Below are 17,269 nucleotides of genomic sequence, written 5' to 3'. Positions count from 1 at the left end.
GGCCGTTGGACTGGGAGTGGAACCCGGAGGACAGGCTGGCTGACGACCCAATGAGGGTGCAGAATGCCTTCCAGAACCGGGACGAGAACTGAGGGCCCCGGTCAGAGACCATGACGACTGGTAGCCTATGGATCTGGAAGACGTGCTGCACCATGAGCTGGGCTGTCTCTTTGGCAGAGGGTAGTTTGGGGAGAGAAATGAAGTGTGCGGCTTTGGAAAACCGATCCACCACCATCAAGATGGCAGTGTTGCCATCAGATGGGGGAAGACCCGTGACAAAGTCCAGGGAGATGTGAGACCAGGGACAGTGAGGGAGAGGCAGAGGTTGGAGGAGACCAGCCGGAGCTTGTCGGGGAGTCTTGTTTTGTGCACATACTGTGCAAGCGGCAACAAATGCGGAGACGTCAGGGACCATGGTAGGCCACCAAAAGCGTTGTCGAACAAAAGCCAGGGTCCGACGGGAGCCCGGGTGGCAGGCCAGTCTGGAGGAGTGTGCCCACTCCAGGACTGCGGTGCGGACCTCGTCAGGCACAAACATTATCTGGATGAACGGAACCTTAGGATGAACGGAACCGTGAACAGATGAACGGAACCGTGAACGGAACCTTGGGAGAGGTGAGTGCTGACAGGGGGGAAGCCAGGGTGCTGTAACCCCAGATAAAGCTGTTATAAAAGTTGGCGAACCCCAGGAAACGTTGCAGCTGCACCCTGGACATAGGCTGAGGCAAATCCACCACCGCTCTCACCTTCCCGGGATTCATCTGGACACTCCCAGCGGAGATGATGTACCCCAGAAAGGGGATGGTGGAGCGATGGAACTCGCACTTTTCTGCCTTAATAAACAGCTGATTCTCCAGGAGGCATTGAAGAACCTGTCAGAGGTGGAGCACATGTTCTTGGGGGGAGCGGGAGAAGAAGAGGATGTCATCAATGTAGACGAAGACGAACCGATTCAAAATGTCGCGGAAAACATCATTTACCAGAGCTTGGAACACAGCAGGGACGTTGGTGACGCCTAATGGCATGACCAAATACTCGTAGTGGCCTCTGGCCATGTTGAAGGCGATCTTTCACTCATCCCCCTCCCGTATCCTTACCAGGTGGTAGGCGTTCCGTAGATCCAGCTTGGATAACACGGTGGTCCCCTGGAGCGGCTCGAAGGCAGAGGAGATGAGTGGGAGCTGGTAGCGGTTTTTCACTGTTATGTCATTGAGTCCCCAGTAGTCGATGCACGGGCGCAGGGTAGGGCTGAGGGATATGGCCAAAATCTCAAATCCCGATATTGGTAATTTCATATCCCAATAATGATACATATCACGATATATCACATTTTCTGTCAATTCAATGAATAAGTAGTTTATATAAAATGACCACATGTAAAGGCCTATTTCTTATTACATTTTGAATTATACTCAACAAATAAAAGGTACTTACTCATATTTGATTATTTCTCCTTTTATTTAGAACCTTTGTGCAAATGTTCTATTAAGCATGTAACAAAATATAAAATATTACTGTATAAAATCTAAAAAGATAAATAGAAAACACTTTAAATATAGTTATATAGGCCTAAAATATATATTTTTTTGGGGGGTGGGCTTGCCTGTTTTGCATGTTATTTTGGCATTAATACGTGTCACATGTCAATTTGCATTTGGTATCTTGGTGTCGAGTGTTAGCACCAACTCACGAAACCCCCGTTTCTCGACCATGTAAATTGGGGCCATGTCTTTGCAGATGTAATTTGTAACGGTAGCTGTTATCTCCTTCCATCTTCGTGATTCTTTGCCATATAGTGTGCCGCGGGCAAAAGCCTCTTGCAACGTCTGAGTCGGGGGTTTGTTTTGAGCACTCGACTGTACTTTTTTGGGTCTCATCCGTAGACTCTCTCTGTACTGTTTCACATGATTCTTGCGTAGGTGGTAAAAGAGACTAGTGGTGTTTGAGCCTGCGGTATATTTTACAGAGGACGGTTTTCTGGTCCATGTCACATTTTTCATACCCAAATCACGTCCATGTGACCGAAGTAGCCCCTCTTTTAGGTACGAGCCCCGTGTCTCCGTGCTCTGTGTCACGTTCACTCTCCTCCATGTTTGTTTGTGTTGCACACGTGCCGTGTGGAAGGAAATTTGCGTCGTCCAAAGCCTCGTCCAATTGACAAAAAATATTGCGGTACAGAGTGTGATTTGCATTTACATTTACATTTATGTCATTTAGCAGACGCTCATATCCAGTGGAACAACCACTTTACAATAGTACATCTATATCTTTTTTGGGGTGGAGGGGGGGGGGGTTAGAAGGATTACTTAATCCTATCCCAGGTATTCCTTAAAGAGGTGGGGTAGCTGGGGTCCGGTGGCAACACAACGAAATAAACAGTAGAGCATAATATGAAATGACAGATGTTTTTCTATTGTCACACGATATATATCGTCATATCACCCAGCCCTAGTGCAGGGTCTTGTCCTTCTTCTCCACAAAGAAGAACCCTGCGATGGCGGGAGAGGACGAAGGATGTATAAATCCTGAAGCTTGGGAGTCCCCAACGTAGGTCTCCATAGCCCCGGTCTCCAGTCCCGACAGCGAGTACAGTCATCCCCAGGGCGGAGTGGTGCTAGGGAGAAGGTCAATCCCGCAGTCATATAGTCGGTGCGGCGGAAGCGAAGTGGCCCGGGCCTTGTTGAACACCTCCCGAAGGTCCTGGTACTCCGCAGGAATGGAGGTGAGGTCCGAGGCACCTTCCGAGCCCCCAGGAAGACGTCCCGGAGCAGGTTGCGCTGACTTCAGACACTGGGCGTGGCAGAATGTACTTCAGTCCATGAGGGCACTAGTAGACCAGTTGATGAGGGGATTGTGTTGCTGGAGCCAGGAAAATCCCAAAACCACAGGAATCTGAGGAGACTTGATGAGCAGAAATTGAATAGTCTCCCTGTGATTCCCTGACACCTGTAGGTTGATGGGAGTGGAATTATGAGTGACCCGGCCTATAGAGCGCCCGTCCAGCGCTCTAACATCCATTGGAATGGAGAGGGGCTGAGTGGGGATGTTCAGCCGAGGGTAGCGTCCAAAAAGCTCCAGAGTCAATGAGGACCCGGAGAGATTTAGACTGGTTTCCCCACAACAGAATGGCATGAAAGGGGTGTGAGCAAGGGAAGCAGAAAAGTTCTCCATATGGCCCACCATAGTACTCGCTCCTATCAGTGAGCCTGGTCTTTTAAAGGACAAGAGGAAACAAAATGACCAAGAGTCCCGTAATACAGACAACTCTTCGCGTTGATCCTGTATTGCCGTTCCGCTGGCGACAGCCCAGCTCTGACTAGTTGCATAGGCTTGGGAAGCGGTGACTCTTGGCGTCTTCGGCGACTCTCGGGGGAGGTCGGGAAGCCTCGGGTTCTCTCGGCAATGGAACCCTCGGGGACTTCTGGGATGACTCGGAGGCAAGGTGGAATCCCTGGACGTGTGAGCGAAATCGAATTTCCTCTCCCTCCGTTGTTCCCGTAATCGGATGGTCAAATCGATGAGGGAATCGAGATCCGTAAGTAACTCCCGAGCAGTAAGCTCGTCCTTGACCTCCTCCTAGACGCCGTGCAGGAACATATCGAACATATCGAAAGTGCTTGGAACCATATCCTGGCTCCAAGCACTTTCTGCTGCCAACGTGTGGAAATCCACGGCATAGTCTGCCACACTGCAGGAGTCCTACAGAAGCTGGATTAGCATCTGGGCAGCTTCTCTCCCGGAGAACGGGGCATCAAAAACCTTCTTCACCTCTCCCACGAACCCCTCCAGGCTAACGCATCTGGCCAGCTGTTGTTCCCAACCGTAGCCCAGGCAAGAGCCCTCCCGGACATCAGTGTGATGAGGTAGGCTATCTTGGAGCTATCCGAGGGGACGGCTGAAGCTCGAGGATGAGGGCAAACTCAGCTAGAAACGCCCGACAGGTGCTCGGCTCTCCATCGAAGCGTTCCGGGGGAGGTAAGCTGGGCTCCCGAGAACGTGGAGTGACCGATGAGATGGCACAGCTAACAGCTGAGTTACTGAGGGGCTGTGGGGTTACCACCATGGTAGGTTGCCTCCCAAACAACCTGCGAAATTGCTCCAGAAAAATGTCCAATGCCCGGTCATGGCGTTCAGCCAACATTTGGACCCCCTCCGTAAGGCCTTGAAGCAGTTCCTCGTGCCTCCCGATGGTGGCTCCTTGAGAGGAGATGGTGTTGCGCAGCTGGCCCGGGTCTGCTGTGTCAGTCATGGCCAGTTCGTACTATCACGTTTCAGGTAAGACCCAGATGCAGACCACGTCGAAGTAACAACAGTTTATTAATCCAACAGGGGCATGCAAAAGACAGGTCAAGAGCAGGCAGGGGTCAGTAATCCAGATAGGTGGGGCAAAGGTACAGGATGGCAGGCAGGGTCAGGGCAAGCAGAATGGTCAACACCGGGAAAACAGGAACAATCGAGAGAAAGAAGCAGAGGGAAAAACACTGGTAGGCTTGACGAAACAAAACAAACTGGCAAAAGACAAACAGAGAACACAGGTATAAATACACAGGGTGTAATGGGGAAGATGGGCGACACCTGGTGGTGGGGTGGAGACAATCACAAAGACAGGTGAGACAGATCAGGGTGTGACCCGCTCTCATCATTCTTGCTGATTCAAGTTCAGTAGCCATACATGCGAGATCAGGTGCGCAAATGGTCTCAATTAAATAGACTAGGCTATAGCCTATGAATGGGCAGAGAAGCACGGGGCAGTTATCTTTCCAAGGAAATGTACTTTCTAAATATGATTATGCTACATTTTACTACTTTGCCTAGAAATACATATTGATCACCCATATTTGTCTCCGTCTGAAAATAGTCCCACTCCTAAAAGGCAGGCTATAAAACGTATAAAACGTTGCTCAAGATAAAGTGCAAATCTCTCCAACTCCACTCTCTTCAAACAATGTATAATCTATTGGCTGATATAGCCCAGTAATATCGATAGCCTAATATAATGGGCCACGTGAGAATCTCTGGGTATTTTAACCTATTTTTTAGGTTATTTTAGCACATTTTGATATTGCCTGCAGGGCTCAAAATTGCTGGGACCATGGCTGGCAAGTGATCTGCGTCACATACCCCTAAAATAACATTGCAGGACTACGGTTAGGATCGGGACCAGTTCTTGCGGTAGCGGGTGGGAGTCCCAAGGAAATTCAGCGGTGCTGGCGGGGTATGAAAAGCGGTGGGAGGGGAATGAATAAATCCGTCCTGCGCATAGCTCTAAGCCTGGGTGCGTTGGGTTGATACTGCGACTGGGAGTGGAGGATTTGGCAGTCTTAGCGGCCCGGCGGATCTGTTTATTGTTGCCAGTGACGGTTTTCACCACCTAATGGGAGCGACACCCTGCTAATGATCTGAGTGTGTATAAATCCACCTTTGCAGTCAGCAGACACCACACCGCCACTATAAAACGGCAGCCCAATGCAAGCCAAACAACACACTGGGCCAAGCTACTGTTTTTGGTTTTCATTTTTTTTTTGTTCTCTCTCTTTTTGTCGGTGTCGAGGTAAAGAACCCCCAATAAAAGAGCCTGCTCTCTCTCAGCATGAGCCTGCTTCCTACAGCCTTAATGGGAGGTGTAGGTGAAATGGACAATTTGAATCTGACAATTCAGCAGAGTGGCCTAATAAGCACTTCTAAGGGCCCTGGTCCCTGGCCTCACCTGCTTGCCTGCTCTTTGTTGGCAAATTAAAAGGACATGGGACATGTAATGTAATTACATCCACTAGGGAGGGGGGAGACAAGGGAGGGGGGCTCTGGTTACCCAGTGCAGGGAGAGGGGAGAGAGGGGGCCGACGGAGGGCCTGAGCCTGGCTGGGGGACCTCCTGGGCCACCGCAGTTCAAGGCAGAGGGGAGGTTCCCCCACACCTCACCACACACACCACACACCCTGAGCGATGAGTGAGAAGTAGAGGGAAAGGGAGTGAGGCTGCGACGGGGTTCCTTTGATCTCCCGGTGTGGAGAGATATCCAGGCCCTGGCCCCCTTGGCTCAGAGCACTGTGCTACACTGCGGCCCTCCTTTGGTGTGTGATTGACGGTTGCATGGCGGGCGTGCTGAGGCCTTGAGTAATCCACTCTAATAAGAGGTAGGAAATGGCCACCACCTCCAGCCTGCTCTCCAGCCTGCTGCTCTCCACTCTGATCCAGCCTCCAGGGCTGCTCTACTGCCCCAGCTGGTCGTAGGGGCTTGTGGAAGCTGTGGATGTCAGTGGAAGAATGCTTGGATTCTGGGACGTAGATCTTTTTCTTCTGATTTGGAGGCCTTGTGTGGAGATTGAAGGTGACATGTCATAATGAATCCAGGGTGTCGCTATATACAGTACAGGCTTCTGGCTTGACTTCACTGGTGGCTCTTTGCTAGTCATGCGACTCTGAGATGTGACGCAGCTACAGTGGTGTGGAGAGGGGCTTGTTTCCACTCACACTGGGTCTGTTCTAGGCTGATCTGAGAGCAGGTGTCGCTCTGCAGTCTGCAACTGACAGCACACAGATCCATATCAGCTATGAGACAAGGAGCCATTCCTCCCAGTCTACTCCTATGCTCTCTCCTTTCCTCCCTGACCTGCACCCAGCCATAAAGCCGTGACTCCTCTCTCTGAGACACTGAGCAGAGCTCTCCCTCTCTTACTTTTTCTCTCACACTCTCTTTCTCTTTTGCTGATATGAGACTTGCTTTCTCTTTTTCTCTCCTCTCTCTCTCTCTCTCTCTCTCTCTCCCCTCCTCTCTCAATGCAGCCCCCCTTTAGAGATCATTACTGGAGACTGTGGTGGTTCTGGCTACAGGTCCTGGGGTTAAACAGTTACAGGCTCTCTCCTGTGACCCGTGGCATATAGGCTTAGTCCTCTGCATGTCGGCCTGAAAGGAGAGCCCCCGTGTGAGGTGGGCTCTGGGCTCTGCTTTGCTCTGCTCTGACACCACAGCTGCCCTGTCCTGCCTGACCACACTCCCAGATACCCCACCACTCCCTAATACTCTCATTCATTCACTTTAAAGTGATAGTTCACTCCAAAATCAAAGTTTGTTAGACATGTCAGACCTCAAAAGTTGTCTAATGTTAAATGACTTAACAAAATAATAGACATGAGTATTATGTATTTAAAGTAGATAGTTAACCCTCCTGTTGTGTTCTGGTCGAATTGGACCGATTTACATGTTTTCTCTCTGAAAAATTTAGATAATTTAATCTGATTGTCATTAGGTTCCATGACTTTGTCTACACAGGGCATCTGAACACACAAAATACATTTTGATGATTTTCATAAAACTTTAGGTGTTTTATTTATCTTTTGTACACCTGTGGTGTTCCCGGTCAAAAATGGCCGGTCATTAGAAATGAATGGGTGAGACTACAATTAGTGTATAAAATTGAGTTCAGGCACATGCCCATTCATCAGATGGACACACTTCCTCTCCCAGACCCCCACATGCATGTGTGTTTGAGCACACACACACACGCACCTCACTCCCCTTCTTGGCTTCCATGGCAACTCGCACAGGAACCTTTCCCCAATAGAATCTTTCCGACACAGGAACCATGCCTGTTGGCATTCTCACAAACAATCGCAACATTCTTTCAATAATATATAGAACTTTTCTTGCAGCTCTGGTATATAAAGCTTTTTTGAGGCCTTGCTCACAATTCAATCTGTGGCAGCACAATGAGGCTCTTGATCATATCTTTGATCATGACACTGATGAGGAGGAGAGAGTCCTTGTTAAACTTTGACACAAAGTATTCTGTGATAAATAGCACAATATATTTCATCTGAGTATTTATTGTAGTCAAAATAATCCATACATTATGCTTTTTTTACTCAAAAACCAGTTGTATGTCAATGAGGCCTACATGCCATAAATAGCAAATAGAAGTTCAAAACGTGTAATGTTCACAAGAACGTAAGTTGATAAAAAGATCTAACACAACATTAGGTGATAATACATGTATTATTATGGATTCATAATCAGCTATAATGGGGCGGTCATCTTGGACCGGGAACACAGAATGAATTAGCATGAAACGAACACAACAGGGGGGTTAAGATGATCCGTGATGTGTGTGTTAGCATCTGAAATATGCTAGTGTTTAGTTGCTATCCAATCCTATTGTACATAGCATGTCTATGCATTTAACCTCTCTGACAAGCTGGGCTCCAAACCCAGGAAGCAATTGAGACAGCATGCTTGCCCAACATATTTCATCTTTATAAGAGAATGCCTCTAATAAGTGAATGTACTGTTCCAGCTGTTTTGACTGTGGATAACTCTGTGGTGGACTTGGAGACCATCGAGGCTTTATATGAAAATGTGAGTATTCAGAAGTGTGTTGTAAAGTCATCCAACAGCATGAGAGAAATGTGAGATGCCAAACTCCTTTTTAAAGGTCCAAGGCAGCTGTTTTTATCACAATATCAAATCATTTATGGTAACAATTAAGTTCCTTACTGTGATTGTTTTTAATTAAAATTATCAAAAAGAAACAAAAATAGCTTCTTAATTAAGAGCAATTTCTTAAGCAAGAATTCTGCGATGACTGTCTGTGAGTGGTCTGAGTGGGGAGGGGAAATCCGAAAATTAGATCTTATTGGCAGAGAGGTTTGAACTCTCTTTCTAATTGGTCTATTAACTAATTTACCACCAAAACAGGCAACAATTTCCTGTCGTCTTTTCAAACAGCTCTTACAATAAAAGGGCATTATCATCATGTTCACCATTTCATACTATTATTCCAACCTCATAGTGTGGAAATATATATAAAACACAGGAAAATCATGTTTTTGACCACACTGGGCCATTAAGTATTTTTCTCCGCATGCTTTTGTTAAACTACACCAGTGCTCCATAACATCTGCTTGCCTACAACTCATTTCTCAGTGATGTCACACTCAACATTTGTCTATTGCTATTCTGTCTTGTTTTGCATTGACTATGTCTAAATCGTTCATTGTTACAGCTCTATTGTTGTCCTCTAACCTGTCCTGTTTGTGTGTGATCACAGAGGGCCACTAGTGACGAGCTGGAGAAGATCAAAAAACACTATGAAACATCCAAGGAGGATGAGGTGAAGCTGCTGGACAAGCCTGAACAGTATGCGTACTTCTCCACCACCCAAGGGTTCAGGGAGATGGGTAGTAGAACACTGGACCCTGACTTCTACTGCAGTCAGAGAACTACAACCTCATACACACAGAAAACCATCCCCTCCTGTGAATTCAACACGTCAACACAATTTCAGAGGCTACTTTGATTTTGGCTGAGTTTTTTTTTAGAAATGCATCATGTGGTTTCTAATGTGTACAGCCAGAGACAAACAGTTTGATTATGAAACACTTTGGTCTTTGGCAGCCTGAGGCTCACTCGTCATATCGAGGGGTTCTTTAGAGCCAAACCATTATAGGGAGATATTTAACATAAACATAACTTAGAAAAGGTGGCATCAATTTTGTGTTTATTTCTCTTTTAATAAGTAAATAAACCAAGCTCCTTATTGTTACTCAGACTGTAAATATGTGTTCCTGGTCTGTTTGCAACCTCCATGATCTGAAAGCTCCATAGCTGGCTGACTGACTCGAAACACGTGCATGTTTGCGTGTTTGCGTGTGTGCGTGTGTGCGGGTGTGTGTGTGTGCTTGTGTGTGTGTGTGTGCTTGTGTGTGTGCTTGTGTGTGTGTGTGTGTGTGTGTGTGTGTGTGTGTGTGTGTGTGTGTGTGTGTGTGTGTGTGTGTGTGTGTGTGTGTGTGTGTGTGTGTGTGTGTGTGTGTGCTTGTGTCCACACGTGTGTCTCTGAGTGAACGAGAAAGTTAGACGGCTGCTGGCTCTCAGGGAGGCGTCTCTCCCATGGGGGTTAAACGTAGCTGGCCTGTTAATGACTTGTCACTGTGGGGTTGAGGGCCATGTTTGAACAGAGCTGTCACTAGACTGTGAGTCATACCCACTCAGTGTCTGCCTCCATCAGCAGCCTGATCCCACAGGATATTACTGCTCTCCTCGGATATGTCCCTGTTTACATGAGTCGGCCTGATGCTCCCTTTGATCAATCAGCGCTCTGGCCCTCCTTCAGTTGACCCTGGACCTATCAAACTATCAGAGCAGGACGACTCATGACTATCAGCTGCTAGTTAAAAGCCATACTGACTCAGCCGTGTATGTGTGGAAGCAGCGCAGCCAAGGATTAAAAATAGTTCTTCCTGTTGGACATTTTGTTTAATTTTGTCATAACACATTATTTCCCCTTGTGCAGGTTCTTGTATGAACTCTCCCAGATTCCAGACTTCTCTGGCCGGTCCCACTGCATCATATTCCAGTCTATCTTCCTCGACTCCATGTCCTCCATCCACCGCAAAGTAGAAATAGTCTCCACCGTGAGCAAAGTAAGACTGGACATGACTTCAATCTTGGTTTGTTATTGTATGAGCTTATAACATGCTGAACGTGTGTGTGTGTGTGTGTGTGTGTGTGTGTGTGTGTGTGTGTGTGTGTGTGTGTGTGTGTGTGTGTGTGTGTGTGTGTGTGTGTGTGTGTGTGTGTGTGTGTGTGTGTGTGTGTGTGTGTGTGTGTGTGTGTGTGTGTGTGTGTGTGTGTGTGTGTGTGTGGCAGGATCTGCTAGACTGTAGCAGTGTGAAGGATGTGATGGGGCTGGTCCTAGCCTTTGGGAACTACATGAACGGAGGCAACAGGACGCGAGGTCAAGCTGATGGCTTTGGCCTGGAGATCCTGCCCAAACTGAAGGACGTCAAGAGCAGGGTACACTCATCACACATGAACACGTATTATACTGGTTTTATCTACAGTATACTTCCTGTCTGACCTCTGTATCTTTTAGGACAATCGTATCAGTCTGGTGGATTATGTGGTTGCATACTATCTGCGCAATTTCGACGAGGTACAATATTTATGAACACATTTCCTACAATGGACTAAAAGCTAACGACTTCTGGTTTTTCCTCATGTTTTGTCATTTATGCGTTGTTTGTTGGTTTACAGCACGCAGGAACAGACAAGAGTGCATTCCCACTTCCTGAACCACAGGATTTCTTCCTGGCCGCTCAGGTCAAGTTTGAAGACCTCACAAAGGACATGAGGAAGCTGAAGAGGGACCTGACTGGTAAGATGTGTTATTTCAGTCTTTTATAATCAACTCACAGAACACCACGAGGCATGCAGAGAGGCATCCTGACCTATATGTAGTAGGATCCTTATTGTAGATTCTGTCTTCTCCCATGTTTCAGGGTAGATTCAGGATCTGACATCATCACTCCTGAATATCCTCCAGCCCTGATCATGCTCTCTGCTCTTATGTGAGAACTGTCAGTGTCTTCATATTGACCAAAGCAAGACTATCTCTCTGAAACGTTTAAAGATGATACGAAAGCTGGGTGGAAATATAGTAAACGTGTAACACTCTCATGAGAAACGTGTTCATGTGGCTGGTATCAGGAGCTCGGTGCTCGCCGGCATGGTCCGCCCAGTTCGCCAGGCAGCTAGTCAGTTAGCCAGGGACTCAGCCAGCCAGCCAGTCAGTCAGTGGTCCGCTGGGCCGTCCGGGGGTTAAAGGCATGGCACCCCCAGCGCCCTGGTGTCTGTGATTATTTAAATCAACCAATAATATGGCATATGAAAGCAATTAGATATGCTCTCCACTCTCCCCTCCTAGTGCAGATTGCTGTTAAACCTTGATCCTCTCTGACCTGGGGGAAAAATACTAAGTCTACAAAAGAGCCCCAGACCCACCTCAAGCTGTCACTCATTTATTAGGAAAAATGGAAGACTTAAACACAATAAATGTAACATAAGGGCCCTCTTATTTGATCTCTACTGCAGGAAAAAAATGTTACAGTCTCGCCCGGGAGTCCTCGGGGTATTGGCAGGGAGCAGTGAGCGTGAATTCTCAGTGTTTGGTGAGGTCCACCTATGACTCCCAATTTTATCCTCCCCGCCAGCCGCCAGGAATAAATATTTATGCTGCACTATTATAAACCACCCTAAAGAAACCAAATGGTCTTAATTATATCAGATGACTTCCATTCACATCTTAATTGTGTCTAACACTGGCTGGTGCTAACACTGGATCACACCTCCGTGGACTTTGTAGAGAGTGTACTGCTGAAAGGAGAGATTAGCGGGGCTAGGGAGCATCATGATGACTCCTGTTTTGTCCTCCTCTTTGATGCCTTGGTAAGGTTCAGGGATGTCCAGGCTATATATTTCTCTCTCCATATCGCTCTTCCTCAGAGTGAGACTCTCCTAAGTAGCCAAGCAGATGTATGTATGTGCGTGTCTGGTCCGAGACGATGCACGGGAGCAGGTCAGGCTCCATGGCCTGGCGGCTGCCCTCTCCTCCATTCCACCGTGCAGAAACATGATCCTCATTTGATCTGCCTTCCTGTTTGGGCAGGAGGTGATGACCTCTCTCTAGGTCTCTTTCTGGGGATGGGGGGGGGGGGGGGTGCTAGGATCCATCCCTTCTCTCCTGCACAAGGAGCAATGCTACTGTAGACTAATACCTGCATGTTTTTTCTCTAGTGTCTTCTGAGGCTTTCAGTTCTATGTGTCCACAGAGGTGCCTTTCTATCAGTCCACAGAGGTGCCTGTCCCTTTTTTTGTGTCCACAGAATTTCTTGTCCCTTTCTATGTGTCCACAAAGGTGCCTGCCCCTTTATATGTGTCCACAGAGGTGCCTGTCCCTTTCTATGTGTCCACAGAGGTGCCTGTCCCTTTCTATGTGTCCACAGAGGTGCCTGTTCTTTTCTGTGTCCACAAAGGTGCCTGTCCCTTTCTATGTGTCCACAGAGGTGCCTGTCCCTTTCTATGTGTCCAGATAGGTGCCTGTCCCTTTGGGGGCTACAGTACATGTAGATATTCCTGGAGAGTATCCTTAGTTCACCCAGTCCCAGGGATTTATGTGGGGACAGAGAGGGACCTTTCCTCCCATCAGGGCTAGCGGAGGCCACGGCCACGTAAAGCTCTCTTTAACTGCTGGGTAATTGGGGTGGACAGTGAGGCAGGGACGCTACTGAATGAAATAGTATCAAATAAAATAGAACAGTCAGAGCTCATTTGCTGCCCAGGGGAGTTTAGTGTTTCACAGAAGGCCTGTGAGGGGTTAGGCATTCATCACCATGGCAAATCAGACAGTGTCTTTACTTTAAATGCCCCTTAATGTCAGGTCGAGGCAAGGCCTTTACCCTGAAGCCTGTTTTACGACAGAGGCTCCGGTTGGAATTCCATGTGTGGAGTCGTTGGGGTAGAGTATCGCCACCTCTCCTCCCCACATAACAGTTAAATATAGTCTCCTCAGCTTGCTGAAAGAAAGGCGCAAGATGCAGGGAACATGCAGAGGGTAGAGAATGCATATTTTGTAAAAAAAAAGGGGTAGGTAATCTATTAAATTACTAGATTTAGAATTTAAGTCTATCAAATAACATTACCTGCATCATTTCTAATCCCCTCTCCCCTGGTTGGAGCACTTGGTGGAAAATATTACAATTAGTGAAAAGTTTGGACACACCTACTCATTCCAGGGTTTTTCTTTATTTTTTTACTATGTTCTACATTGTATAATAATAGTGAAGACATCAAACTAGGAAATAACACACATAGAATCATGTAGTAACCAAAAAATGTTAAACAAATCAAAATATATTTTATATTTGACATTCTTCAAAGAACCACCCTTTGCCTTGATGACAGCTTTACACACTCTTTGCATTCTCTCAACCAGCTTCATGATGAATGCTTTTCCAGCAGTCTTGAAGGAGTTCCCACACATGCTGAGCACTTGTTGGCTGCTTTTCCTTCACTCTGCAGTCCAACTCTTCCCAAACCATCTCCAATGGGTTGAGGTTGGGTGATTGTGGAGGCCAGGTCATCTGATGCAGCACTCCATAACTCTCCTTCTTGGTCAGATAGCCCTTACACAGCCTGGAGGTGTCCAGTATGGACAGTATGGACGCCTGGAGTCCAGTATGGAACGAACTGCATACGCCGGAGGAACCTCCCGTACCTCAGATTCCTGGAGCGGACCAGCAACCACCAGCCTGAGGAGAGACACATGAAACGAGGGGTTAATACGGTAATCGGGGGGAAGCTGTAGCCTGTAACACACCTCGTTTATTCTCCTCAGGACTTCGAATGGCCCCACAAACCGCGGACCCAGCTTCCGGCAGGGCAGGCGGAGGGGTAGGTTTCGGGTCGAGAACCAGACCCGGTCCCCCGGTGTTCGCACTGGGGTGGCGGTCTGCGCCAGCCTTCTGACGTCTCACGGCCCACTGAAGGTGCACATGAGCGGCGTCCCATGTCTCCTCTGAGCGCCTAAACCAGTCGTCCACCGTAGGAGCCTCGATCTGGCTCTGATCTGGCTCTGATGCCATGGCGCCAGAACCGGCTGGTACCCCAGTACGCACTGGAAGGGGGAGAGGTTAGTGGAGGAGTGGCGGAGCGAGTTTTGGGCCATCTCTTCCCAGGGTATGAATGCCGCCCTCTCCCCCGGCCGGTCCTGGCAATAGGACCGCAGAAACCTACCCACATCCTGGTTCACTCTCTCCACCTGCCCGTTACTCTCGGGGTGAAAACTTGAGGTAAGGCTGACCGAGACCCCCAGACATTCCATGAATGCCCTCCAGACCCTTGACGTGAACTGGGGACCTCGATCAGATACTATGTCCTCAGGCATCCGAAGTGCCGGAAGACGTGTGTGAACAGAGCCTCCGCAGTCTGTAGGGCCGTAGGGAGACCGGGCAAAGGGAGGAGACGGCAGGACTTAGAAAACCGATCCACAACGATCAGGATCGTGCTGTTACCCTGTGAGGGAGGAAGATCCGTTAGGAAGTCCACCGACAGGTGCGACCGCGGCCGTTGTGGAACGGGTAAGGGTTGTAACTTCCCTCTGGGCAGGTGCTCATGTCCTTAGCCAAGGTGGGCCACCAGTACTAACCACTCAGACAGCGCAGATGACCAGAGGAGGGTGACGTGTGGGCCCAATAGATCAAACGGTCGCGGACAGCAGACGGAACGTACAGACGCCCAGCAGTACACTGGAGGGGAGTGGGCTCTGCACGTAATGCCCGCTCGATGTCCGTGTCCAGCTCCCACACTACAGGTGCCACCAGGCAAGAGGCCGGGAGTATGGGAGTGTGATCCATGGACCACTCCTCTGTGTCATTCAACCGGGACAGTGTGTCTGCCTTAGGGTCCTGGGAACCTGGTCTGTAGAACAGGGTGAAGACAAAACGGGTAAAGAACATGGCCCACCTTGCCTGGCGAGGGTTCAGTCTCCTCGCCGCCCGGATGTACTCCAGATTGCGGTGGTCAGTCCAGATGAGAAAAGGGTGTCTAGCCCCCTCAAGCCAATGTCTCCACGCCTTCAAGGCCTTGATGACAGCCAACAACTCCCGGTCCCCCACGTCATAGTTTCGCTCCGCCGGGCTGAGCTTCTCCAAAAAGAAGGCACAGGGGTGGAGCTTTGGTGGCGTACCCGAGCGCTGAGAGAGCACAGCTCCTATCCCAGCCTCGGATGCGTCCACCTCCACTTTGAATGCCAAAGAGGGATCCGGATGCGCCAGCACGGGAGCCGAGGTAAACAGAGCCCTCAGGTGACCAAAAGCCGTGTCCGCCTCAGCTGACCACTGCAAAAGCACCGGTCCCCCCTTCAGCAGTGAGGTAATAGGAGCCGCCACCTGACCAAAGCCCCGGATAAACCTCCGGTAGTAGTTGGCAAACCCGAGAAACCGCTGCACTTCCTTTACCGTGGTGGGAGTCGGCCAATTACGCACGGCTGAAATGCGGTCACTCTCCATCTCCACCCCTGATGTGGAAATGCGATACCCTAGGAAGGAGACGGCTTGCTGGAAGAACAGGCGTTTTTCAGCCTTGACGTACAGGTCATGCTCCAACAGTCGTCCAAGTACCCTGCGCACCAAGGACACATGCTCGGCGCATGTAGCGGAGTATATCAGAATGTCATCGATATACACCACTACACCCTGCCCATGCAGGTCCTTGAACATCTCATCTACAAAGGATTGGAAGACTGATGGAGCATTCATCAACCCGTACGGAATGACGAGGCTTTCATAATGGCCTAATGTGGTACTAAACGCCGCCTTCCACTCGTCTCCCTCCTGGATACGCACCAGGTTGTACGCGCTCCTGAGATCCAATTTAGTGAAGAAGTGCGCCCTGTGCATTGACTCAATCGCCGTGGCGATAAGAGATAGCAGGTAACTGTACCTCACTGTGATTTGATTGAGACCTCTATAGTCAATGCTCGGGCGCAGATCTCCATCCTTCTTCTTCACAAAAAAGAAACTCGAGGAGGCAGGTGAAGTGGAGGGCCGAATGTACCCCTGCCCCAGAGATTCGGAGACATATGTTTCCATAGCCGCCGTCTCCTCTTGCGACAGGGGATACATGTGACTCCTGGGAAGTGCTGCGTCTACCAGGAGATTTATCACACAATCCCCCCATCGATGGGGTGGTAATTGAGTCGCCTTCTTTTTACAGAAGGCGAGAGCCAAATCAGCATATTCAGAGGGGATGCGCATGGTGGAGACCTGGTCTGGACTCTCAACCGTAGTAGCACCGACGGAAACCTCTAAACACCTCCCCGAGCACTTTCGTGACCACCCCGTGAGAGCCCTCTGTTGCCACGAAATAGTGGGGTCATGACAGGCCAACCAGGGTAAGCCCAGCACCACGGGAAACGCAGGAGAATCAATAAGGAAAAGACTGATTCTCTCCTTGTGACCCTGCTGCGTAACCATGCCCAGTGGAGCGGTGGCCTCCCTAATTAGCCCTGACCCTAATGATCATCTATCTAGGGCGTGTACAGGGAAGGGCATGTCCACAGGAACAATGGGGATCGCTAAACTATGGGCAAATGATCTGTCAATAAAATTCCCAGCTGCGCCTGAATCTATGAGCGCCTTATGCTGGGAATGCGGGGAAAAATCTGGAATATTAAGAAACAAAAATACGTGAGGAACAGGGGGATCTGGGTGAGCCTGGTGCCGACTCACCTGGGGTGACACGAGAGTGCCCTGCCTGCTGCCTAGACTCCCAGAGGAACCTCCCCAGCACCGACCGGCAGTGTGCCCTCTGCGGCCACAGACGGTGCATGGAACGGCCCCTCCTCTGGTCGCCCTAAGTGCAGCACCTCCCAGCTCCATGGGCGTTGCAGCGGTGGTGCTGGGGGATGGAACCAACAGACCCCGATCTGGACGTCCG

At 49.1% G+C, this 17,269-nt stretch overlaps 1 protein-coding gene across 2 annotated transcripts in view; it reads left to right on the top strand.

Moving 5' to 3' along the window:
• Window positions 1-17,269, top strand: part of LOC106610840 (formin) — a 104,352-nt gene that overhangs the window by 43,381 nt on the left and 43,702 nt on the right. For both annotated transcript variants that reach the window (XM_014210460.3, XM_014210458.3), the window contains 6 exons: window positions 8,292-8,353; window positions 9,045-9,133; window positions 10,287-10,416; window positions 10,643-10,789; window positions 10,869-10,928; window positions 11,030-11,150. In XM_014210460.3, the coding sequence (XP_014065935.3) occupies window positions 8,292-8,353; window positions 9,045-9,133; window positions 10,287-10,416; window positions 10,643-10,789; window positions 10,869-10,928; window positions 11,030-11,150 (609 nt within the window). The remainder of the gene's footprint in view (window positions 1-8,291; window positions 8,354-9,044; window positions 9,134-10,286; window positions 10,417-10,642; window positions 10,790-10,868; window positions 10,929-11,029; window positions 11,151-17,269) is intronic.

This window comes from Salmo salar, chromosome 09 (assembly GCF_965601325.2).
Source record: "Salmo salar chromosome 09, fSalSal1, whole genome shotgun sequence".
Lineage (NCBI taxonomy): Eukaryota > Metazoa > Chordata > Actinopteri > Salmoniformes > Salmonidae > Salmo > Salmo salar.
The sequence above is the reverse complement of the archived record's forward strand: the minus strand, read 5'-3'. Positions and strand labels throughout refer to the sequence as shown.